Source organism: Priapulus caudatus, unplaced genomic scaffold, assembly GCF_000485595.1.
Source record: "Priapulus caudatus unplaced genomic scaffold, Priapulus_caudatus-5.0.1 Scaffold44, whole genome shotgun sequence".
Taxonomy (NCBI): domain Eukaryota; kingdom Metazoa; phylum Priapulida; class Priapulimorpha; order Priapulimorphida; family Priapulidae; genus Priapulus; species Priapulus caudatus.
The window spans coordinates 200,585-227,535 of NW_014577105.1; the positions used below are offsets into that span (position 1 = coordinate 200,585).

Consider the following 26,951-nt stretch of genomic DNA (forward strand, 5'->3'; position numbering starts at 1 on the left):
GTGTGTGTGTGTGTGTGTGTGTGTGTGTGTGTGTGCATGTATGTGTGTGTGTGTGTGTGTGTGTGTGTGTGTGTGTGTGTGTGTGTGTGTGTGTGTGTGTGTGTGTGTGTGTGTTTCTACGATTTTACAATGATACATATTGACTGTTTGTTGAATAATACAAACGATTTCGCTGAGTAAGGAAATTATAACAGATTACGCGAATAAATTTTCATCGATGCATACACCTGTGCGTCGGTCTGGCGCACCTGGGGCAGAACAGTTAATCGACGTTTGTAAATAATTGGCTGTCAATTTCGTAACCGGATCTGCTTTCCACCGAGTCTTGGTACTTTCTACGGTACTTTACGTTATACGCTACGTTTTAGCGGTCAAAATGAAATGAACGGAAACCCTATTTTTTAAACCAATTTAAAATTTGGGAACGTTCTATCGATTTGCTTTGCGTTGCGTTTTTGTCTGGTTTCTTTTCTGTGCCTTATTAAGTTGGCACCGGAAGCTTTATACCGCTGAATTAACATTCTGTTGGTAATGCGACTAACGTTAGCTATTTTTCTATATTTTCTGCCTTTCTGCGTCGCAGCGCAGCATTAATGGCCCAGTGGGTGTTTTAAATTATCCTAAATTGCCCATTATTTCCAAATTTCGTTCACCGATCTATTAATGAAAAACATTATCGCGCGCGTGCGTACGCCCGGTTCCAACTGATTGTCTTCACTAGAAATGCTACTCTCAGTCACAAGCTTTGCGTACCAATGCAATATATTGTTTTATGTCTGCATACAGTACGCATATTGCAAATACTTGCAATTTTATCACTTCATATAAAGTATGATATTACACGTTTCATTATTTAACACGAGATCTAGTTAATTCACTACAAATCACGCAGACAAGTGAAATCGTCTTCTGACAAATGATGCGCAAAACTTTTCAACAAGTGCTTAGTAAACTTATCACGCGTCAATAACTTGCTCGCGTAGAGAAGCTGAGGACTACACCGCCCTCTACCGGGATGAGGACAGCGATGAGGAGGAGGAGGAGGGAGAGATACTGGAAAGACTGCGGCAACACAAGGAGATCATCGAGAGCTTGCGTCTGAAGCCATGGAGGATGAAGAAGAAATTGCAGACTCTACGGTAAAAATAGCATAGACACGAAACTTTCTTGACGTGGCTAGTTTGGAGCACGTTTGTATACTCACATGCCCTTAGCAATCGACGCTCCAGCACAACTCGTTCATATGTCAGCATGTTCTGCTAGCATCTATGACAAATACGACATAAGCATATACGCTCTCCTATGACACTATTTGTCATAGGAAGATGCTTCCTATAACAAATATTGTTGTATGTGTTGTGCGCATCATAGGAGTTTAGGAGCGCTAGTATGAACGCAAGCAGTGAATTTCAGCTGTAAAGCGGAACGAAGTTGACTCACCAATATTTGTTATAGGAAGAATCTTCCTATGACAAATAGTGTCATAGGAAAGCGGCAGTTAGTGTGTATATGCGTATGTCGTATTTGTCATAGATGCTAGCAGAACATGTACAGCGAAAAGCTTGCTAGCAGAACAGGTACAGCAAAAAGCTCGCTACATATATGCGAAAACTTACGTCGTATTTGTCCGCTAAATAGCACACGTCCACGGGTAGAGCAATACATGCATGAGATTGGTCAAATACTATACTACTCGTCCTATCAACTCATCGTTCATATAGCTAGCCCCCACTGATGCCTTTGGGCGCCATTGGCTAAAGTATGTTATGTTCGTATGTGCATACACGTTGATTTGCCCAATCACGCACAGGTACAAAAACCAAGTAACATAGAACGCAATAGAAAAATTGCTATTATGGTCAAATTTGACAAAAGATAAGCGCTTTCTACATCTCACTATTCATCAAAAACCTGAGAACGTTCAAAATATTCAAGCAAAAGTCCATTTTTTACTCGGGGGGGGGGTATAGATAAAATGAGGTAATAATCAAACACCCAAAGCGACATGCCGTTATAAGCGTTATAATCAATCTTGGCGTTTAATCAGAAACCTGACATTAAACTGTCATACGAACGTAATGTTGTTTTAAAGACCGCAAGCACAATTGATTGAATAATTTCGATGTTTTACAAAAAACGCCACTTTCAAATGTGTGTTTATTATTTTAATTAAAATATAACTCCGCCGTCAATTGTAATTAACGCGAATATCACAAGCGGATTAATATTCATGATTTTAAGCCTACAGACATTTTAATTCCTGCTTAAGTTTTTATGTATGCTACACTTTTGTCCGTACGTTTCGCATATCCATCTCAGCGAGCAACTTGCGTAGAAATAATTTAAATTTCGAGCGCGTCTATATTTCCACTAACACCATGTGTGTATAGGATGGCAAGACGATACGTAGAGAAGATAGAGGGCCGGCTCTCAAAGACACGAGGATATCAAGTAGTCGGAGTTAAGGTAAACAAAAATAGAGTGGTGGACAGGTGCGATGCTTCGATGATTTTGAGACATTATTGAATATATCTATCTAATATATATATATATATATATATATATATATATATATTATATGTCTATAATCATAGCCATTGTGAATACACCTCTCTACATAGCGAGGCAAATAGCAACTGTAGCTTAAGGCTAGTATCTCATCTCAGCTGTATATCCGCTCAGTGCCTTACCACGCAACTTGAAGCAGTGATATTGTGAAATGCTTTGGCCAACCTGCAGCGTTATTGATCTGAAAAGTTCGTATTTCTGGTTATTATTTGTCTGGGATAGTACTACTGCAGCATTTGATTGCTCGCCAAGAACGACTATATTGGTGAATCAAATATACGAATGCAACTGTTCTAAATCTGAGCGCGATACGTAATTACGTAACGTTAACTAATTCCCGACTACCAACGTACAAAAGTTTTAACAAAGTACGCTTCCTGTAAACGACCCTGTGTGACATAGGCTTGCTGATGATTGGTAACGAAAATGCTTGCTGATTAATGATGAAATTAAAATATCTCTGCTGCTTCGGCCAACTGCAATATTATGGTTTTATAACGTGTTTATATTACTCTTGCTCATCATCAGCCTTGGGTCAATACGGATTTTGTCAAAGGCAGTGGCAACGCGGTTCCGCGGCCAAAATCCGTTGCATTACTATGCTGGAACACTGCTATAACCCTGGATTCCCAATAAAAACTCTGCCAGAGAGCAAGCTCTGTGCGTTTTTCTAATACGTTATACCAGAAACAGCTTTCCGCTACCCCGCCGTAGCTTGCTCTATTCTGCGCGCTCTCTAAATTTTCCCGTAGGCGTTAGCATTTAATCATCTATTCCCATCACCACGGTTTAACACCGAGGCCTCTCGGTTTTCCAATTTTGTCGCGCAGCTCGATATAAAAGAAAATTCCCGCGACTCGCCAATTTCGGGTGCTTTGCTTTAACTCATCAGCGGACGATAGAGCTGCAGACACCTGTATAGGTGTCAAAGTTTTCCTCTCTATAAGTTACCGATAATTGCAGCGAGCTTTAACGAATGACAACTGGCGAAAGCCGGTACCCCGCATGCACCGACGATGCGATACTATCGACAGTTTTTGCAATCTAGTTCTGGAAGAAGATGAAACGCAGCTTCTCCAACTACATTGTGCTACTGATCCCATGGGAGATCCGGATACGGCGGATAGAGAGTGAGTCTTGGATATCGGTTGTCGAAAGCTAAATAACTCATTCGAAAATATCTTTAGACCCTTTCACCGGGCACTCCGCTATGTTCACAAAACGATGGAACTTTTAAGCAGTCACCTGTCTTGAAAACCCCCAGATATTGCTAGGCGTAACAGATCCTTACACTGTTTGCACAGAATGACGCGATGTCATCTGCGTTTAGAACGGTTGTTCAGAAAATATAGAAGTGAAAGTGTCTATTATAATCATAATTCGTCGTATTCGGTGAGTGTATACGTACATAAAAGCGCGAGTGGTACAGCGGACGTGAGTGGGCGTGAGAGCATGGTAGCGTGAGCGTGTGGGTTGTGGAGAGGACGTGAGTTGTAGCGTGAGTGCTTGATTGGTGGAGACGGTGTTAGTTGTGGCATGAGTGTGTGCGTTATCTACATTTTCTACAGGTCATTTCGGCACCGTCGTTGCTTCATACTTTACCTTCCTCCGCTGGATATTCTGGGTGAACATAGTCATTACAGTCCTCACCATCTGCTTCATCGTCGTCCCCGAGGTAAAATTCATATATCGTATGAATAGGCACGCAGGTACGCGCACGCACGCACGCACACGCGCAAGCTGCCCCGCACGCACAGGAAGCTAAACACGTAGGGTTTGTCTATATTCAGGCTGGTACAGGAGATAATTTGCATATTTTGTCACGTGGTTTGTGTTATAACCAATCAGATGTAATTGCGGTGGAGAAGGAGGAGAGAAGCTGGTGGAGAAGGAGGAGGGGAGAAGGGAGAAGGTGGTGGAGAAGGGCGAGGGGAGAAGCTGGTGGAGAAGGAGGAGGGGAGAAGCTGGTGGAGGAGGTGGTGGAGAAGGAGGAGGTGGTGGAGAAGGAGGAGGTGGTGGAGAAGGTGGCAGGGAGGTGCCCTTCTGCCTGGCACCACCTTCTCCCTTCTTCATTCTCCACCAGCTTCTCCCCCACTTCCTTCTCCACCAGCTTCTCCCCTCCTCCTTCTCCACCACCTTCTCCCCTCCTCCTTCTCCACCAGCTTCTCCCCTCCCCCCTCTCCACCACCTTCTCCCTTCTCCCCTTCCTCCTTCTCCACCAGCTTCTCCCCTCCTTCTTCTCCACCACCTTCTCCCTTCTCCCTTTCCTCCTCCTTCACCATCTTCTTCACAGCTGGAAGTGATATGCAAATTATCTCCTGTACCGGCCTGAATATAGACAAACCCTATTCACGTAGGCCTACTCGCAAACAATCGAGCATGAACACGCCTCCCACGAAACATATAAACACCTACGCGCGCAAATGAACTTGCCCCGGTGCTACTGATATGTACTTTCGTCATCGGAGCCCGATAGGGATAGGGTTAGGGTTAGGGTTATATTTAGGGTTAGGATTAATGTTAGGGTTAGGGTTAATGTTAGGGTTAATGTTAGGGTTAGGGTTAGGATTAGGGTTATAGGGTTACTGTTAGGGTTAATGTTAGGGTTAGGGTTAATGTTAGGTTTAGGGTTAGGATTAGGGTTAGATTTAGGGTTAGGGTTAATGTTAGGGTTATGGTTAGGATTAGGGTTAGGGTTAGATTTAGGGTTAGGGTTAATGTTAGGGTTAGGGTTAGGATTAGGGTTAGGGTTAGGGTTAGATTAGGATTAGGGTTAGGGTTAGGGTTAATGTCAGGTTAGGGTTAGGGTTAATGTTAGGGTTAGGGTTAGGATTAGGGTTAGATTTAGGGTTAGGGTTAATGTTAGGGTTAGGGTTAATATTAGGGTTAGGGTTAGGATTAGGGTTAGGGTTAGGGTTAGGGTTAGGGTTAGGGCTATATTTGATAAAATAATATTTGATAAAATAATATATTAATATATATAATAAAAAATATAAATTAATATATTTTATAAAATTTTAATTTTTTTATAATTGATCAAAACGACACCGCCTATATATACCGTGTGATTTACCCTTGCAGGCAATGGTGGGCGACCACGCCTCTCACGTGCTAAACACCGAAGAGGAAAAGAACGCCGCCTCCCTGAAAGCTATCTGGGACTTCCAAGTGAGCATTACGTCAGAAGTGATATAGTCTACAAGGACACTAACTACCACTCTGATAATGCTATTGATAACTAATTGAGAGCTAACGACACTATATATATTGTCGATGTTTCGTAAAATTTTGCTCCCGCATCAATATCAACTACGATCGGTACCTTTTCTTTTTATTAGTTTAAAAAAATCGATACCTTGGATTTTCATTTTATTAGTATTTTTTACAAATTAATTTCTGGCGTACAATAATCGATATCTCCATGAGTACTGCACCACGGACTAGAGAGTAATTGACAAAAAATGTGAAAATGCTTTCACTAATTTAGACTGCATGGCGTCACGAGTATACGCGGCTAAGCGTGGTGTTGCTAGCGCCTGTAAATCAATAACACGCAGCAATCATGTGTACTGCATCTCATTCGCTGACAGTAACAACTGATCACTTAACAAATACAATGATAGAAATATGCGGAGTCATTTAAATCGTTATCGAACATGCCGATGACGAAATTGTCAGGTACCGTATACCTTGTAACACATGGCTTTCAAAAGACACTATTCCTAATCTTAACTTTGATCCCAACCGTAACCCTAATCACTAAGCATTACTTTAACACTAATCCTAATCCTAACCCTAACCTTAATTCTAACCCTAACCCAAATGCCTAACCCTGATTAAACTTAATCCCAACCCCAACCCTAACCCTAAACTTAAACCTATCCCTAACCCTGACCCAAACCCTATCCTCAACATTAACCCCAACCAAACATCTAACACCAATCCTAATACCCAACCCTCACGTTAACCCTAACTCTAACCGTAACCATGGGCCTAATCCGTGTTATACATGTGATAAACAATAATTTCATTAGGTGATGCAGTGTATACGATAGCCGAATTCTCAATATATGTTACGTGCAGAGTAATATTTGTAATATTAGATAGGACAGCGTAATTGAACGAGCGTGTCTTGCTCTTGCAGGGGTACATGAAAGTGTCAGTGCTTTTCTATGGTTACTACAGCGACGACGAGGAGATAGGAAATGGTTATAGGTTGCCGATTGCCTACTTCATGACCTGTCTCGCAGTATACGCATACAGCTTTTTTGCTATACTTCGCAAGTAAGAATATCAATTAATGCTATTTACTGTTGATAATATACGCTGTGAATGCAAATGCCAAATAAATTCTGCTGGGTATCCATCTATAACTACTTATTGCGCAACCTTGCTTATGGGTTGAGCAGTTAAATTATATATCCCAGCAATGCTGACTACGTTTTTCTTGAGCACACGTACACATGTGCACATGTGGCACGTAGACGGGGATCAATAGGAGTTAGTATTGCGAAACAGTATGTACTGCATTTTAGCGCGCAACTGCAACGTAAAAACCATGGAGGTAGACGATTTTCCGACAAGAAAGCGATTACTCCGGAGCCACTTCTCGAGTTTAGCTAGTGTTACATAGGCTCTACTGATCCCTGCTGTAATCTCATAATTGATCAAGGCACTGTGCGGTATAAAGTTCCGCCAAGATCGGTGGCCATGTTAGCTAGATTTAACTTTGTGGTGATGATGTTGATGGCTTGAAGTGCGGCACCTGTGTTTGTGTTGGAAGAAGTCGCGAGAGAGAGCTCGCGCGTAGATGGGTTGGATATGTTGTAGTGCATATCATATGTTGGAGTGCTGCTCAGTTATTAACCACTAGCGGATTACGTATAAGGTCTTAGTGTCATTTTATACCACGGTGTATGCCAATATGGTTTGAATATATGTCCATCATTCTAAAGCAGATCTGCTGTTATCGAAGACCACTAAAAGCATTGCACATAAGATCAAACCGAAAAGTAAATAGGCTAATCGGACACTTTTGATCTGTACAATTTCTACTCTAAAATAGATGGGCGAAGTCGGCACTACTGTCTAGCAGAAACAGATGATGTATCACGTCAGGAGTAATGCTGTTGTAGAATTCAGTTCGGCCTTGTGTAATGCTGCAATGCTGTGCGTGTTTTGTGAGGCTCTTGTGCGGATATCTAGCAAGATTTCTTTCGGCAATATACTGTTAGAATGTGCGAGTGGGGCTATTGCAGAAAGCATAGTCACCTCTCTATTTGCAGAGATAGGTGACGATGATGACGTCCTTGTAGTTTTGGTGCGCTGACGATTTGCGCCTGATCAAGTTGAGGTGCTAGACGGGGAATTGCTAGACGTGAAAGTTGTTTAACTTCGCACGTGAACCCCTCACCTTGGATGCCATATCAGTACGAACAGACCTGTCTAACTGCGCAGTATATTGGTGGCGTAGCATGCTTCTTTTGTTAACTTGTTTATTTTTTATGAAAAATCGAGCGTTTATGTCTTCGTGGCTTGGCATCGAGAAGACTGTAGTCGATTGTCACGGGATTGCTATTAAAGGGCGATTAAGCAAGACACGGAACCGTTCGCTTCATGGGCACGAATTTCGTCATCTATGCTAAGAACTTTGAGCCATCTTCACAGCAATTTCGTGTGGCACATAATGAATTGGGCGCAAAGACTACCCGAAGACCATGACTTCCTGGTATTTTTATGTCGGTCTGTGGTTTTTGTCGTTTTCCCTATAAAAATTGCGGGGTTTTGGGCAACTTTTTGTTTTGACGTGTCCGTTACCGGCATATCTTGCTGTATGGTTGATATTGAACTCACCGTGAACAAATTGTTTTTTAATCATTGGGTTTGTACAGATTCTGTTGCTGAGCCCTTGTATAGCAATTTTCTGTTGACGTATTTGCTGCGTGAACAGCACAGGCACTGCGTGCAAGGTTAGGTGTAAGCATCCACTAACGAGGGTTGGTTTACTCGAGTTATACCGCGACTTTGATTTTTGATTTGACATTTGTCCTAGATGCACGCGTATAGATTTTTGAACAACACGCGCATCTGCCCGTGCCTATCATATACTTAGGATGCAAACTACCTTTGATAGAAATGGTGTTCAAACGTCTACTATTTAATCGTGTTTAAAACTGATATATATATATATATATATATATATATATATATATATATGCATATAGAGATATTGGCCATCTTTACATACGCTTGTGCTCCTATGTAAACACAAGTATTCCAATGTTCAATATACGCGTACACTATAGATTTATAAATGCACAATAATGAAATGTCAACTGCTAGTTCTAGTAATTTAAATTATGCATCGGGATGTCAGATCTGGCTATGAAAAAATGCTTTTGCCTCACTAATAATATCAAGTGTCATAAAAATTATTAATAAGCATTTGGATTTCAATATCTTTTAATTTTTCTGTCTGTCATCACGAAATGCTAAGTGCCATTCGTTTACGCATTATAGACTGTTTCTGTTAATCATATAACTCATGAACTATTGAGGCTAATCTGCTTATTCAACCGACCTTCTAGTGCAGGAATTTGAATGGAAATTGCGTTGAATCTATACAGAGCGTTGATTGGTCAACGATGTGTAGGCCTATATTCCCTATACTACAATATCTTGATAGGGCGGCTTCCCATTTCTGATCCAAACCAAAAAGACATTATTCAAGTAAACATTACTGTATTTATATATAATCTATGGCTTTTGCTCATAATTTTATCGGGATTATAGACAATACTTCAGTGACCGCCACTTTTATTTCGTTGAAGGAGGCTATTTTAGACTCGTTTCGTTTGCCTCGCTCAATTTTGTCAACCCCTTACATGAACGTGGCGTGAACAAACGGGCAACACAGAGCCATGTGTACATTAGATTAGCACAGGTCGAAACTAATCCACCCGCTGTTTATTCGCGATAGAATGGCAGCCAATTCTAAGATGAGCAAGATGGCTGGCAAAGACGAGCAGTTTACGTTCGGCTGGAAAGTCTTCACCAGCTGGGACTACATGATAGGCAACCCCGAGACTGGCGACAATCGAGTCGCGGCAATCTCCACGACATTAAAGGTTAAGCACGCGTAGTAGTCAGTTGTCAGTCTTAAACTCAGTCCTGCTATTCGGCCGTCAGCCGACGGTGTGAGCACGCGGTGACCGTAACATATTCAGTTCTTGTCCTTGAACGATTTGTTCTCGTATCCAAATCCGGTAATCATTTAATTACGCAATGAAAACGGCACAAATTCGGCTATAGCAAGGAATTATTTTAAAGTCGCACTGAAATAGACTGGGCATGGAAACAGCTGACATATATGACTCACGATAACGGCTGTAATAGCCATATTGGACTTAAACCGCACGTATTCTACGGATTTACGGAAAACAAATTGAAATCGAAACATTCATATTGCCGACACGATTGCAAGTTTAACATCCTTAACCCGACTCGGCGAAACCTATCACACTGTTGCAAGATAAGTGTGGTCTCTATGGATCAGGAGTCGATCATCGAAGAGAAGGAGAAGATCAAAGAGGAGCGACGATGGCTGGTCGTCCTGCTTCGCCTGCTCGCCAACACGCTCATCCTGGTGCTACTGCTGTCGAGCGGTTACGCCATCTACTGGATTGTTGAACGATCTAAGCAGTTCGAGGAACAGGATCCGGCGACGCTCAGCTTCTGGCAGCAAAACGAGGTGATAGACTGGTACCCGTCCCTTCTCACAAGCTCGATATAGGGTTTGTGCTAATCAGCTTTTAATACATATATCGAGCTTATAAGAAGAGACGGGTACCAGTCTAAACGAGGTGATCGGCTTGTTTCCTTCGCAACGTCCAGGCGTAACTCGTCGATAAACCGATATTACTCGTGATATTACTCGTGATATTACTCGTGATATTTACTCGTGATATTACTCGTGATATTTACTCGTGATATTTACTCGTGATATTTACTCGTGATATTACTTGTGATATTTATTACTCGTGATATTACTCGTGTTATTACTCGTGATATTACTCGTGATATTTACTCGTGATATTTACTCGTGATATTACTCGTGATATTACTCGTGATATTTACTCGTGATATTACTTGTGATATTTATTACTCGTGATATTACTCGTGATATTACTCGTTATATGATGCTATACCATATCCAGCTTCTTGTGGGTAACGACTTTTTAACGTTAAAATTACTATTAAAAATGATTTCTTTGGGCATATACTGATTGCACCTAATTTTGTACGGAACCCACCTAAACTGAATATTTAAAAAAAGTACATATTATCTAATTTCTCTTCTCGTTATGCATAATCTTTTGTAAATTGGAATAGATCGTGAAAATATAGAACAGATTTTACAGTAGAGATCGTAGAAGACACGAGATGTCAGCACGTGGTCCGATCTAATTTATTTCGTTTTACTTGAGTGTGTTAGTATTTCATTTCTGGCGATGTCCTTTTATATACATACGCGTGTGTTTTATGCACGAATGATGAATCTTGAATATTGCGCGTTTCTCTATAGGTGGCGATGGTCGTTTCGCTAATTACGCTCCTATTTCCAACATTGTTCGACCTCATTGGTATGATGGAGAGCCGCCATCCCCGCCAGCAGCTGAGATGGCAGCTTGCCAGGTACACTCGTCATTCCCGTCCGTAGAAAATCAGTGTGACGTCACTGCCTCCGCTGCATCATATCACGATAACAGATTTTGAGGCCAAACCCATGCAATACGCTTATGATGAGAAGGAGGGTGCGACATTTAAGCGAAGCCTAGCGTTTAGTGTTACTACGCATCGTCTATGACAAAAGATTTGGTCCATGAGCTTGTGTGTGTAAGGGGGGGGGGAAGTCCGATATATGGACTTGCCTGCAGGGAAATCAGGGGGCTATGTTCGCGTCAAAACACAAATTACCTTACATTTTTCCTGTTTGTGTTCCAGAATTTTGGTATTGTACTTATTAAACTTGTACACGCTGGTCATTGCTCTACTGAATAAGGTGCAAGCACTGGTAAGCCAACTTATACGATCTCGGCAAAAATTCATTTTAAGCACTACAACAATGTGTGCGCGCCACGTGTGACTCACGCGGTACGCAAAGACTCACTCCCTGCCTTTTTTCATTACTCGCATATAACCTGAACAATGTCGGTGCTGCGGCTATGGATATTTCGACTAACGTCAACTATCTATCAGGTGGCGAGAGCGGTTGGTTCCCACGTCTGACATGAATGCAGATATAAAACTTTGAGTGCCGCTGAATAGGCCAATGCATTTACTTAGAATTCGATCGAGAAGCGATGACGACTGAGTGTGGTCGATTGCTCCGTGCTCGCGTGTATATCGATGGCTTCGAATATGTGCCCGCGTGAATTAGAATGAGAACGTGGGTATAGAGGCACTCGCTTCGGGTTTCCATCGCGTCCCGGTATCCCATCGTCGCTAAATACATAGCGCCAATGTGATAGATGTTTTGTAAATGTTGCATGTAGCTGCGGAATTACTAGATACTACTGAATAAGCAATGCATCTAGTAATTAATACTGGTTATGCAATATGCTTCAAAAATCAGGGTTATATTTGCGAAATATTTGTATTATTGCAAACTAGCAGAGATTTCCTATATATATGCTCGCACAATATCTTTATCAGGTAAAAACCCAAGAGGAACTGCGAAAAGCCATAGATTATGTTCAGGAGAACAACTCGACCGGCACTGCTCAGAAACTGCAGGGCCAGCCAATGTCCAGCCAGACTCCCAATTGCACATCTACCAATGACTGCGTAATATTCGCGGCCACACACGAATCGACTTCCACACACATGGTAACTACTGTCCTAATTCCACCGCTCGCTAGTATTGAATTATCGTACATCTGAGAGCGTAACTGCAGCGGCATCTTTGCTCGGTGACGTCGCTACTACGGGAAACGGATGCCTACTGTTTGCTGTCACTACTGCACGCGGTGGGAAGTTTTCATATCAAGTTTCCACCGCCGCGCCGCCGAGGAATCACGTCATCACCGTAGATTCCACGAGTTACCTAGATGACGTCACTACCGATTTACAGGGTGACGTCACCGCATCGTCGTCGACGGGTTCCATCAGTGACGTCAGCGCGCCGCGCAGCTCAGCTCGCGATGGGTACACGGATTACTACACGGGCTGGCAGAGGGGAACATTGGAGACGACGGACGTCGCCGGATTCGAGTCGACAAGTGAGTACAGCATTAGCAGCTGGACTCTGTCCACTGACTTGCCTCGCAATACAAGTGATAGAGCTAACTTGCTTAATTTCTACTCGACCGTGAAGTTTAAACGTACTTCTAACGTTTCGCGTCCTAACAGGAGGCGTTTTCAAAGCTGACTGACGTTGTCAGATTTGACCACCAGATGGTGTAGTGGTCAACAGCTTGGTCCACACATGACTGACAGCATTAAAAAAGCCTCCTGTTGGGTAACGTTAGCAGTACGTTTGAACTTCCCGGTTGAGTAGAAATGAACCAAGTTAGCTCTATCATCTACCAACCGAATGAACGTATTTACAACTAGAGCACTCGAAGAGCACAGACCTCCGCCAAGGCAGCTGAATTCTGTGACTGTGAAAATTATTATTTATTAATTAATTAATTAAGTAAATAATTAATTGGATCCGGATCACCACCGAAATGTAATCAATTCTAAGTTACCCCATTTCTGACCTATCCTGAAAATTTTATTAATTAATTGGATCCGGATCACCACCGAAATGTAATCAATTCTAAGTTACCCCATTTCTGACCTATCCTGAAAATTTTGTTAATGAATGAATGAATGAATGAATGAATGAATTGGATCCGGATCACCACAAAATGTCATCAATTCCAACTTAGCCCATTTCTGACGTATCCTGAAAATTTTATGACAATCCGTCCATAACATTTTCAGTTAGGCTGTACACAAACCCACAAACCCACAAACCCACAAACCAACAAACAGTCAAACACACGCCGGTGAAAACATAACCTCCTGCCAACCCCTTGGCGGAGGTAAAAATACACGTGATTTTTATACGACAGTCGGCGCCGCGACGAACGCGACGACAGAAGGTACGGCGGCGATGTTCAGCGGTATCTATGACGTCATCACGACGACGTTGGGCAGCGTGCGCAGCGGGGTGTCCGACATGTTGACGTCGACGCAGAACACCGTCTCCGAGTTCGCCGGCGTCGTCAGCAGCATCACGAACACCGTCGTCAACATGTACAACGACACGAGCACGCCGATTGTTGACGCGATGACGTCGGCGACGGACAACGCGACGACGTCGGGCGTTGTCGGCGCCGTTGACATAACCGCCGACACTCGGTGGACGACGGACACGTACGCTTCCGTCTTCACCACCGACCTGGGCGACAACGTCAGCTATGCCATCGACCTGCTCAACTTCACCGATGTCGATATTCCAAACTATTTATATTTGAATTCGACGTCGGCGGCCGTCTCCCGGCCGTTCGCGCGCGACCTCTGTTGGGAGACGATGGTCGGACAGGTATGAACGCACTGTCGCACCGATGTGACAGATATGAGCGAGCTGTCACGTCGGTGTGACAAGTGACAGGTATGAGCGAGCTGTCGCACCGGTGTGACAGGTATGAGCGAGCTGTCACATCGGTGTGACAGGTGACAGGTATTAGCGAGCTATCACATAGATGTGGCAGGTATGAGCGAGCTGTCGCATCGGTGCGACAAGTATGAGCGAGCTGTCGCATCGGTGTGACAGGTATGATCGAGCTGTCGCATCGGTATGACAGGTATGAGCGAGCTGTCGCATCGGTGTAACAGGTATGATCGAGATGTCACATCGTGTGACAGGTATGATCGAGCTGTCGCACCGGTGTGACAGGTATGATCGAGCTGTCACATCGGTGTGACAGGTATGAGCGAGCTGTCGCACCGGTGTGGCACGGTGTGGCAGGTATGATCGAGCTGTCACATCGATGTGACAGGTATGAACGCGCTGTCGCACCGGTGTGACAGGTATGATCGACCTGTCACATCGGTGTGACAGGTATGATCGAGCTGTCGCATCGGTGTGACAGGTATGAGCGAACTGTCACATCGATGTGACAGGTATGAGCGAGCTGTCACGTCGGTGTGACAGGTGACAGGTATGAGCGAGCTGTCGCATTGGTGTGACAGGTATGAGCGAGCTGTCACATCGGTGTGACAGGTATGAGCGAGCTGTCACATCAGTGTGACAGGTATGAGCGAGCTGTCATATCGGCGTGACAAGTATGAGCGAGCTGTCACATCGATGTGACAGGTATGAGCGAGCTGTCACGTCGGTGTGACAGGTACGAGCGAGCTTTCACGTTGGTGTGGCAGGTGACAGGTATGAGCGAGCTGTCACGTCGGTGTGACAGGTATGAGCGAGTTGTCACGTTGGTGTGACAGGTGACAGGTATGAGCGAGCTGTCGCACCGGTGTGACAGGTATGAGCTAGCTGTCGCACCGGTGTGACAGGTATGAGCAAGCTATCACATAGGTGTGACAGGTATGAGCGAGCTGTCACATCGGTGTGACAGGTATGATCGAGCTGTCACATCGGTGTGACAGGTGACAGGTATGAGCGAGCTGTCGCATCGGTGTGACAGGTATGATCGAGCTGTCACGTCGGTGTGACAGGTATGAGCGAGCTGTCACATCGGTGTGACAGGTATGCACGAGCTGTCACATCGGGATGACAGGTATGCACGAGCTGTCACATCGGCGTGACAGGTATTAGCGAGCTATCACATAGGTGTGACAGGTATGAGCAAGCTGTCACATCGGTATGACAGGTATGAGCGAGCTGTCGCATCGGTGTGACAGGTATGAGCGCGCTGTCGCATCGGTGTGACAGGTATGAGCGAGCTGTCACATCGGTGTGACAGGTATGAGCGATCTGTCGCATCGGTGTGATAGGTATGAGCGAACTGTCACATCGGTGTGACAGGTATGAGCGCGCTGTCGCATCGGCGTGACAGGTAAAACGTGGCCAGTGGCTATAATGACGTTCGCGTGACTTTCGATAAACTTTCAATGAACGTAAAAAATCGTAAAGAGGCAAGCGAAATGTGCGTTCGCTGTACAGCTCCTACCAGCAGGTACGAAAGGATATTGTTTAAATTGGGCGATTCTAAGTAGACGAAATTGGTTATGAATAACAAAACTCAATGGTAGTTTAAATGGGTATTTTATGCAGCGTTTGTATGCATGCACTTGTATTTCAAACGTTTAATTATGAAAATTAAATTAAACGGTAATTGCATGCCTGCATTGAAAATTGCGTTGAAATAGTTTTAAGAGCACCAGACGATTACAATGCCAAAATATGCTTCTTAGATCTTAGTGCAACACACACACGCACCCACGTACGCACACACACACACACACACACACACACACACACACACACACACACACACACACACTATATATACTACACACACGCACGCACGCACGCACGCACCACGCACGCAGCGCAACACACACACACCACGTGCATTTCATTGCTTCTGCAGAATTAGGGATGCTATCTTCTTGTCAGGAAATCTCAAGCTACACTTGATCGACCTGTCCTTACTGTGCTCCATTATCGCCATCGACTTCCTACGTGGATCTTCGTTCGATTCTGCAATAAGTATGGTGCTGGGATCTCGAACGACAGTTTGTAAGCAGAAATGACGCGAGATCGATTAGAAATCGACGCGAACGATTCAATGTGCTAACAATAGACTGGCATTTATGAAGAATGGCGAAAGCGAATTTATAAGAGTGTAACGATACTTTGCTTCGCTACTAGAATGTCTGAGTAAATATATCAAGTATCGCAGCACGCTCAAATACAATGTTTATGTGTGTGTGAGGTCGGGTGGGGTCGGCAATTGTAAAGTGTTAGGCCAGTTATGCGCAACGCATTTCTTTGAGGGCATGTTAGGAATGTGTCTATTCATTCCGTTGAAAGTAGTTAACATTGTGACATATTTGAACACGCTAACGCACGCACGAAAACAGTAATATAATAGGAGCAACTTCTATTTTCCAGCCAGAATATGGCGAATTCAAAGTCCCTGAAAACATTCTCATCTAGTCAATAACCAGGGCATGATATGGTAAGTATGCGCTGATAACTTCAAAGCCGAGCATACTGGTACAGTGGATAATGAGTGAAATTCACAGCAACAGTTGCACATATATGTGCAGTTTTGAGAAGCGTGTGTATCGCGTTAAAGCTCAATTATTTAGTCGCGAAGTTAAATTGTTTGAGTTAATTCCTGGTTGGCCAACAGTGCGCTTGCTGTTAACGCAGGGTTATATGTCTCATGGCTAAATGACATCGCGAGTTCCACTGTAATATAATTAATAACTATTTAGTAAAACACTTACTCGCTGAGAATTACTGCTAGATGTTTATTTCAAGTGCTTATTACCTACATTGCCATATGCCATGTAACTATGCACACCATAGTAGTACAGCACACCACTTCTGTTGTAAACAGTGTGACGATCTCCTCTGCCTTACTGAAATAGTATTTGGCGGGCATCGATTTGTCGTCAAGTCACTGTCTAAACTTTCAACTCGTTCCACTTGACGCGCGCAAAATAACACCGAGTTCCGGAAGCGTATTCACGCAGGATGGGGATGTTCTTCTCGCCGCGTGCGCTGCCTCAACACTGTGAAGCGCTCTCAGCATCATGTACATCCGCAGCTGGGCTGTGCTCCGCTGCAACGTGCGCACGAGCGCGTCTTCCGCGCGTCGCGCTCCACAACTTCTACTTCGCGTGTTGCTGACGATGCTGTTCCTGTGCGTACTGCCTGTGCGGCTACTCGGTCGTGTGGCTAGAGCCGTCCTACAGCTGCGTCCGTTAGGTAACTTGTCATCTTTTGCTCATTTGTTTATATCTTTCTCCTCATCTATGTATTATGTATGTATGTATATGTATATGTATGTATGTAGTATGTATGTATGGTATGTATGTATGTATATGTTGTATTTATGTATGTTGATGTATGTTGTATGTATTATGTTTATGTATGTAGTATGTATGTATGTATGTATGTTATGTATGTATGTATGTATGTATGTATTATGTATGTATGTATGTATGTATGTTCTATGTAGTAGTATTATGTATGTATTTATTAATGTTGTATATATGATGTATGTATGTATGTATGTATGTATGTATGTATGTATGTATATGTATGTATGATATGTATGTATGTATTGTATGTAGTATTGTATGTATGTATGATATGAGTTGTATGGTATGTTATGTATGATGTAGTGTATGTATTATGGATATGTATGTATGTAGTATGTATTTTATGTATGTATTTGTATGTATGTATGCTATGTATGTATGTTATGTATGTATGTATGTATTACATATTATGTATGTATGTTATGTATGTTTATGTTGTTATGTATGTATGGTATGTATGTATGTATGTTGATGTATGTAGTTGTATGTATGTATGTAGTATGTATGTATGTATTATGTATGTATGGATGTTGTATTGTATGATATGTATTAGTGTATGTATGTATTATGTATGTAGTATGTATTATGTATTGTATGATGTATGTATGTATGTATGTATGTATGTATGTGTATGTATGTGATTAGGTATTAGTATGATATGATTAATGTATGCTATGTAGTATTATGTATGTATTATGTTGTATGTATGTATGTATGTAATGTATGTATGTATGTAGTATGTATGTATGTGATGTATGTATGTTATGTATGTATGTAGTATGTATGTATTTTATTTTATGTATGTATGTATGTAATGTATGTATAGTAAGATATTGTTAGTATGTATGTATGTATTTATAGTATGTATGTATGTATGTATGTAGTATGCGTATGTATGTATGTATGTATGTATGTATGTATATGTACTGTGTATGTATGTATGATGTATAGTATTATTTGTATGTATTAGTACTTAATGTATGTATGTATGTATGTATGATATGTATGTATGTATGTATGTATGTATATGATGTTATTATGTATGTATAGTATGTAGTTATGTAGTAATTATGTATGTATTATTATGTCTGTATGTATGTATGAGTATGTATGTATGTATGGTATGTATTTATGTATGTATGTATGTGATGATATTGTATTACTGTAGTATTCAGTATGTATGTATGTATGTATGTATGTAGTTTATGTATGTATGATATGTATAGTATGTATTATGTATGTATGTATGGTTGTGCTATGTATGTATGATAGTATGTAATTATGTATGTAGTAGGTATGTATGTATTATGTATGTATTGTAATTAGTACTGTATGATGTATGTAGTATGTTATATTAGTATGCTATGTATGTAGTTATGATCTTAGTATAGTATGTATGCTAGTATTATATGTATGTATATTTGTATGTATGTATGTATGTATGTATGTTATGTATTTATGTATGTATTATGTATTATGTATGTATGTATGTATGTAGTATGTATTATGTAAGTAGTATTAGTCAATTTGTATTATTGTATTAGATTTACTTAGTTATTATTATTATGCTATTTATTATTATGTATGTATGTATGTATGTATGTATTTGTAGTGTATTGTATGTATTATGTATGTTGATTATGTATGTATCGTATGTATTATGTAGATGAAGGAGTACGCTTATACTACTTACTGATCCATACCATCCATCGGGCGCGCTGCGCCGCCGTGTGAATTGTGTGTGTGTGGTGTGTGTGTGTTGTGGCTGTTGTTGTGTGTGGTGTGCTGTGTGAGTTGTGCGTGTGTGTGTGTGTGTGTGTTGTGTGTGTGTGTGTGTGTGTGTGTGTGTGAGTTATGATGTTGCGTAGCCTGGGCAACACAATAAGTAATTGAGTAGGTATCGTCTCACTACACACACAGTTCGCGCGAGTTTTCAAAGATGAGGTTCAGAACAGTGCGTCTCTCGTCAATATAACTATAATTTATATACTATTAATGCGTATAATGTTTAAACCAGGTGCGTAAGTAGGCACGTATATTTCTTAACAAGCTGCAAAGCTCGCATCTAATGAACATAGCTTATTAATATTATGATGTATTTACCTATGCTTCATCATTGTCCGGTACTTTTACTTAGTATATATATATCGACCATCCACAGTTAGAATAACGCACAGGCTGCTGCATTCGCACTGTTGTTTTTTTTTATCTCTTAAAAGTGATAAGTGAGAAACGATACTTACCAATCCTTAACGAAGAAGCAGAGAGAATTTTCCTGCCTGGCTCAACACCGTACTGGAATAGTCGCACTACAGCGTTGTACCCACTGCTTCATTTTTATTCGATGCTAAGACTGATGTACAGATTTATATTAAATACACCTATCATAGTAACCTTTAAATATTTGTGAACAATTAATTATTTGTATAAATAATCACATATATAAATTATCACTCTGTCTGCCGAAATCTCCTTCCGCCCCCCCTCTCTCTTTCAATCTCTCTGCTTCTCTCTCTCTCTTCTCTTCTCTCTCTATATATATATATATATATATATCACGCTTCCGTAATCACTCTTTCTTTCTCAATCTCTCTCTCTCTCTCTCTCTCTCTCTCTCTCTCTCTCTTTCTTCTCGTTCTTTCACTCTCTCTCTCGCACTCTTTCTTTCTCTCTCGCTCTCTCTCTCTCTTTCTTCTCGTTCTTTCACTCTCTCTCTCGCACTCTTTCTCTCTCTCTCTCTCTCTCTCCCTCTCTCTCTCTCTCTTGCTGCCATCTTCCCACAGGCTTGTACCAAATGCCTAATCGCACACCGAGGCACTATCTCGATTACGACTCGTCTGTGAATCATTGCCTGTCTTGGCTAAAGGTCCATTGGCAACATTTTTATTTAACCTGACTTTCACATTTCTCTTATCCACGACAGCCTGGGTATCTATTACCTCGTGTCGCTTACGAAATCGCTAAAGGAAGCCAACAGCGACTTGAAGGTGCAGCTTCGCTACGTAAGTATACACGGCATTGCACAATCACATTCATTCTTTCGTGTACTTTCTCTGTCCGCCTGTCTCTCTCCTCGCTCTCTCTTTCTCTCTCTCTCACGGGCGTTTAACGAGTCTTTTCCTATCGCGTTACGATTGAGGGACAGCAGTAACGGCGTATGATCGACATTTATTTCATCTAGACTTAATTGACGTAGTCATAGACTTACTATTAATAAAACCGCTACCGCATATATACATACAGACGATTGTAGCCTACACACAAGCCGACGCATGCAATACGAATTTGCAGAATATCTTGCATTTATGAATTTCAGACTTAAACACGGAAATGAAACGTAGTGACAATTTAGATCGAATTAGTATATGTCAAACTAAAACAACTTCGGAACTAGCCGCGAATCGTGCTACGCCAGATACTAGCACCCCACGATAAGTTAATTTGAACCACGTGTAATGTTTCTAATTGCGTCATATTCGCATTCATCTATGGCTAAAAAGGCATACACTTTTGCTGTAACGAAAAAGGTCGAAGCGAAGGTCTAAATAGGCTGTTCATAGATGGCTTAGGCGAAAAGGGTTAAGTGGTTATTTGTCACGTAAAGTACATTCGGACGTTTACTCAAGGCTTCAGAGACTAAAGGAATCGAGTCTTAAATTACTCAAGGCTTTTCTGAAATTCGTAGATTAGTAGAGGAATGCCTTATTAGTATTTGCGTCACGTTACGTCTCTTGTCGTCATCACGTGTTAAATGCAGACGATACTTTAAGCAGCTGCCCCGTCATGGCATGCGATATTAGAAACTTATAGATTCCACGATTTTACTGTATAGGATTAATTAACATTCAACTAATTGATTCGCGTCTCATTGCAGGAAAGAACAGAAGAGAAGAAAAGGGTTTACGCTATGGCGGATGGTTCGTCATTTTCATATTGAAATCTTCCCAACATAACTCTGAATATATTATACCGCGTTGACATATAGTTGCTGGACACATACTAAGTTAGCACATAGTTAATTATGACATATTGGATCCGAGCACATACGATTCATGCATTATATATGGTTATATAATATTATAATGGTAGATAATCTGACGACACATTAACCTGCAACGCAGTACGTTTTCACGTTATATGATGAAACATTGTGCAATATATTACATTGTGGCGTGTATAGCTGGCACCTAACAACGCACGAATATTTTCACGCAGTTTAATCACTACAGAATTAATTATAAGAAGACGTTTAGAAGTTACAATATAATTAATTACGTACATTGTTTACAGTGTGTAAAGCAGCGGTTCTTAACCTTGGGGTCGTGACCCCCATAGTGGTCGTTTGGGGGTTTTCCGGGGGTCATCAAGGGGTCACAAATAAAACAAATCCATTTAAATCCTATATAATTATCAGGGTGCTAAAAAAAATTCCCCTCACTTGACCGGTCGGGCAAGTGACTCATAAATGTGGTTACCCACAAGTCCAAAGCACTTGCCCGAAATTTATTTTGATTGCCTGATGGCTGCGAAGCAACTTCAGCCATCCCATTGACTGAGTATTGGCAGAAATGTTTTCATAAATTGGGCTGGGTTTCGGCTTGGTACTGACCAAGAATGACTGATAGGGTCGTGGGGCCAAAAAGGTTAAGAACCACTGGTGTAAAGCAACGTCGCAGAGAGATAAAAATAGGCTTTTAGGAGCTCTACCCCCCCCCTACGCGCACACACACACACACACGTGCATTTCATTAGCTTCTGCAGAATTATGGGATGCTATCTTCTTTGTCAGGAAATCCTCAAGCTAACTCTGATCGACCTGGTCCTTACTGTCGCCTCCATTATCGCCATCGACTTCCTACGTGGACTCTTCGTTCGATTCTGCAATAAGTACTGGTGCTGGGATCTCGAACGACAGTTTGTAAGCAGAAATCGACCGAGATCGATTAGAAATCGACGCGAACGAGTTCAATGTGCTAACAAGTAGACTGGCCATTTTTATGAAGAATGGCGAAAGCGAATTTATAAGAGTGGTAACGATACTTTGCTTCGCTACTAGAATGTCTGAGTAAATATATCAAGTATCGCAGCACGCTCAAATCAATGTTATGTGTGTGTGGGAGGTCGGGTGGGGGTCGGCAATTGTAAAGTGTTAGGCCAGTTATGCGCAACGCATTTCTTTGAGGGCCATGTTAGGAATGTGTCTTATTCATTCCGTTGAAAGTAGTTAACATGTGAACATATTTGAACACGCTAACGCACGCACGAAAACAGTAATATAATAGGAGCAACTTCTATTTTCCAGCCAGAATATGGCGAATTCAAAGTCGCTGAAAACATTCTCCATCTAGTCAATAACCAGGGCATGATATGGTAAGTATGCGCTGATAAACTTCAAAGCCGATGCATACTGGTTACAGTGGGATAATGAGTGAAATTCAACAGCAACAGTTGCACATATATGTGCAGTTATTGGGAAGCGTGTGTATCGCGTTAAAGCTCAATTATTTAGTGCGGAAGTTAAATTGTTTTGAGTTAATTCCTGGTTGGCCAACAGTGCGCTTGCTGGTTAACGCAGGGTTATATGTCTCATCGCTAAATGACATCGCGAGTTCCACTGTAATATAATTAATAAAACTATTTAGTAAAACACTTACTCGCTGAGCATTACTGCTAGATGTTTATTTCAAGTGCTTATTACCTACATTGCCATATGCCATGTACATATGCACACCATAGTAGTACAGCACACCACTTCTGTTGTAAACAGTGTGACGATCTCCTCTGCCTTACTGAAATAGTATTTGGGCGGGCATCGATTTGTCGTCAAGTCACTGTCTTAAACTTTCAACTCGTTCCACGTTGACCGCGCGCAAAATAACACCGAGTTTCCGGAACGTATTCACGCAGGATGGGGATGTTCTTCTCGCCCGTGCTGCCTGCCATCAACACTGTGAAGCTGCTCAGCATCATGTACATCCGCAGCTGGGCTGTGCTCACGTGCAACGTGCCGCACGAGCGCGTCTTCCGCGCGTCGCGCTCCAACAACTTCTACTTCGCGTTGTTGCTGACGATGCTGTTCCTGTGCGTACTGCCTGTCGGCTACTCGGTCGTGTGGCTAGAGCCGTCCTACAGCTGCGGTCCGTTTAGGTAACTTGTCATCTTTTGCTCATTTGGTTTATTATCTTTCTCCTCATCTATGTATGTATGTATGTATGTATGTATGTATGTATGTATGTATGTATGTATGTATGTATGTATGTATGTATGTATGTATGTATGTATGTATGTATGTATAGAACACACGAACGAAAACTGACACCCACGGACTATCTATAAACGGACAGCCCAGATAAAACGTTATATCCTTACCTTGTCATTTTACCTTATCACGAGCGTCCGTGTTTATTACGTTCATGCAGTATCTCTGCGCACTGGGAGATCATCTCCAGCTATTACCGTTGCAATACCAGCTATTGCCAGCTCTTGCTGATAGCACGCTGCCGCTCGCTGCCGCTCAGCTGGCACGCTAGCGATAGTACAGTGCCGTAACTGTATACGTAAACGCTAGCTCTGATTGTAATGAACGTGGAGTCCACGTACGAATCACGGGCGCTCGTGATAATGAAGTAGGCTGTGTTTGGGGCCAACACTATGGCGGACTAACCACGGCCACAGACTAAACATGGAAAGCAGACGGCACTACGCGCATTTACGTATATTGGTCAAACGAATACACCTGTGTTCGAAATTGAAAACATGTGGGTACCTGTTCATTAGTATCCACGGATATTTACTTGTGATACACCCAGAGATACATTCTACTAGCTCATTAGTCGTAATAAGCATCCCGGGACAAACAATTCTCTGCTAAACACCCGTAGCAACATGCGACGTCACCGAACCGAAATCGAGGCTATATTGCTTAGCAAGCAATTTAGCGTTGGCGCCAGATTACCAGATTTACGGATTTCAATTCGATATTTCTTAGTAACTAGCAGTGATATTGGACAAACTAATACGCGTTTGGCTATAAGGTAATGTACTTATTAACTACACAAGGTGCCAGTTACTCTAGTATTCGTTAAAATTGCATAATCAATGGACCTATTATGCCTTTAAGGCCAAGACACACTGCAGCGACAACGACAGACCGTAACGACAAACGACTTTTCAGAAAATTTGAAACTATTGTTTCCTATGAGCCATTGCACACACACGCGACAACGACCAGCGACAACCTTGACGACAAAAATATTTAGAAACGTTTCTATTTTCCAGCGACAGTCGCCCGCGACAATTTACAAACAACCAATCGCAGCCGTTTCCATCGGCACGTACATCGGTACGATAAGCAACAGCAGGAGTTTTTGCCGTTTGTTCATGTGATGATGTGTGGCGAGTGCTGGGTGAACGTTGACCTAATGTCAGTCGCTGTCGCTGTAATGTGTTTGCTCCAGTCGCCGCGACTTTTGTCGTTTGTCGTTACGGTCGGTCGCTGTCGCTGCAGTGTGTCTTGACCTTTACACGTGCGTGCGTGCGTGCGTGCGTGCGTGCGTGTGCATGTACACGTTCGTGCGTGCGTGCGTAAATACGTGGCAGAGATATCACGGGTTGCGCAGTTGCGTGTTATGTTCGTTTTATGCATACACATTCATGAATAATTACATTACACGTGTACTGTGCACATCCTTAGACGGCGGTCATCTATAACTACGATTAATGAGTCGCTATCGCTCTGTAGCAAAGAAGGACATGGAATCGTCGATGAGTGTATTGGATCTTGTCGCCAAGATAGACCACAGACGGCATCCATCCAGTGACAGCTCAAAGCTACACAGCGTTGTCGAGCATAGACCGGTACCGCAATTGACAGGCAAACACCAGCAGAGCAGGACCGTCAAGACGACGTGTACGCGACGTAGTCCTCATTCACAACTATGTTGTTTCTTTATAGATTGCTTCTCTTTCACATTTGTGAAACTCTCATAATGAATAATGATTAAGGTATAATAAATGTAATACATGTTGGCGCACGCTATTGCTTGTTCCGACACACAGTCGCGTTATGGATTCAGATATCTCTTAGTCTTCTTCCTGCTCAAATTAATAGCTTGCAGTGTACAAGAAAGTCAACCAACATATACAGGTATGTATTGCGCGTGTTATTTCAGTGTCAGTGCCAAGCATGACCAATCATATCCAGGGCGGCACACCTAGGAAGAAATACATGACGGAGCCGTATTTATGTATGAGCATGTCGCAGGATCGCGGCGGAGCGCAGACGCCAGGTATTGAAGCGCTGCGCAGAACTCACTCGCCGTCGCCGTCGCCATCGCCGCATCACAGACGCCACAGGGCCGTCGCGCGGAGGTCAACAGACGCCGACGATGTATCGCCGAGACGTACGACGCAAACGCCTCCTCTCAACGAATGCGCACAGCTTCCGCGATCGGCGTCGCCGACGAGGCGGTCAGCAACCATGCCGGCACGCAGTGGAAGGACGGATGTGATGACGTCGACGTTTCCGTGCGCCGAAGTGCCGCTGGAGACGGACGTTCTAGTTCCGGTGGCGCAGCGGGCGTGCGAGAAACAAGCTCTGCACCCCCAGGTGGCGCCAACGGCGACAATGGAGGATAGCGACCTTGGCAGCGACACGCCAACGCCCGTCTTCACGCCTGACATGCGTGACCCACTTAAAAAATTAACTTCAAAACCCACCGAGCCGGCTATAGGGTACGTAACCGAGTGTCAATATGGCAGGGCATACATTATTTAGAAAGGATTTAAACTCGATCATCTATATCGCCTTAATGATTATCGAGATCAGCCATCATCTCATGTATTTACAGTTATTTCGCTATTTCACATTGTAAGTTATTTTCTTGTTTTTCTGATAAACATTAGCAAGGAAGCCGTGGATTTCGTATATCGGATTTCTGTATGCTGCTCGCGCGCGTCAATAATGTCTTCTACGTGCCGCTTTTTGTTTATACAGCGATCCACTACAAGATCACCATGGCAACGCGTCGGCTTCAGACGTCCATCGGCCTGTGATTCCGGAATTCCTCGTCTCTCCTTCTGCCAACAAGGAACCTGCGTTACCGCATGCAGCGCCGCCAGCGAAGGAAAAGCCACTTTTTCAGGTTCATCCTGTCGAACCGATGCGCCCAACAATATCCGCGTACCATCCTGATCCACAGATATCTGATATAAAAGAGCTCTCCCCCGACACAGAATATTCTACTAATATAGTCGAGCCATCGCTAGGCGTGGACACACAGGTAGAGCAAGCGCAATCAATGGCTCAGCGA

The 26,951-nt window shown here is 42.7% G+C and overlaps 1 protein-coding gene across 1 annotated transcript; it reads left to right on the top strand.

The window, feature by feature from the left end:
* The first annotated feature begins 593 nt into the window (after nt 1-593).
* LOC106820711 (transmembrane channel-like protein 3) lies at nt 594-26,694 on the top strand. Its single transcript, XM_014825219.1, has 21 exons — nt 594-601; nt 984-1,139; nt 2,391-2,466; nt 3,617-3,698; nt 4,137-4,243; nt 5,650-5,736; nt 6,713-6,852; nt 9,548-9,695; nt 10,124-10,318; nt 11,153-11,262; nt 11,572-11,641; nt 12,283-12,414; nt 12,701-12,848; nt 13,689-14,161; nt 22,430-22,558; nt 22,943-23,010; nt 23,548-23,787; nt 24,060-24,175; nt 25,382-25,549; nt 25,812-26,324; nt 26,636-26,694. The coding sequence occupies exons 1-21, from the start codon at nt 594-596 to the stop codon at nt 26,692-26,694; spliced, it is 3,225 nt and encodes a 1,074-aa protein (XP_014680705.1).
* The last annotated feature ends 257 nt before the right edge of the window (nt 26,695-26,951 follow it).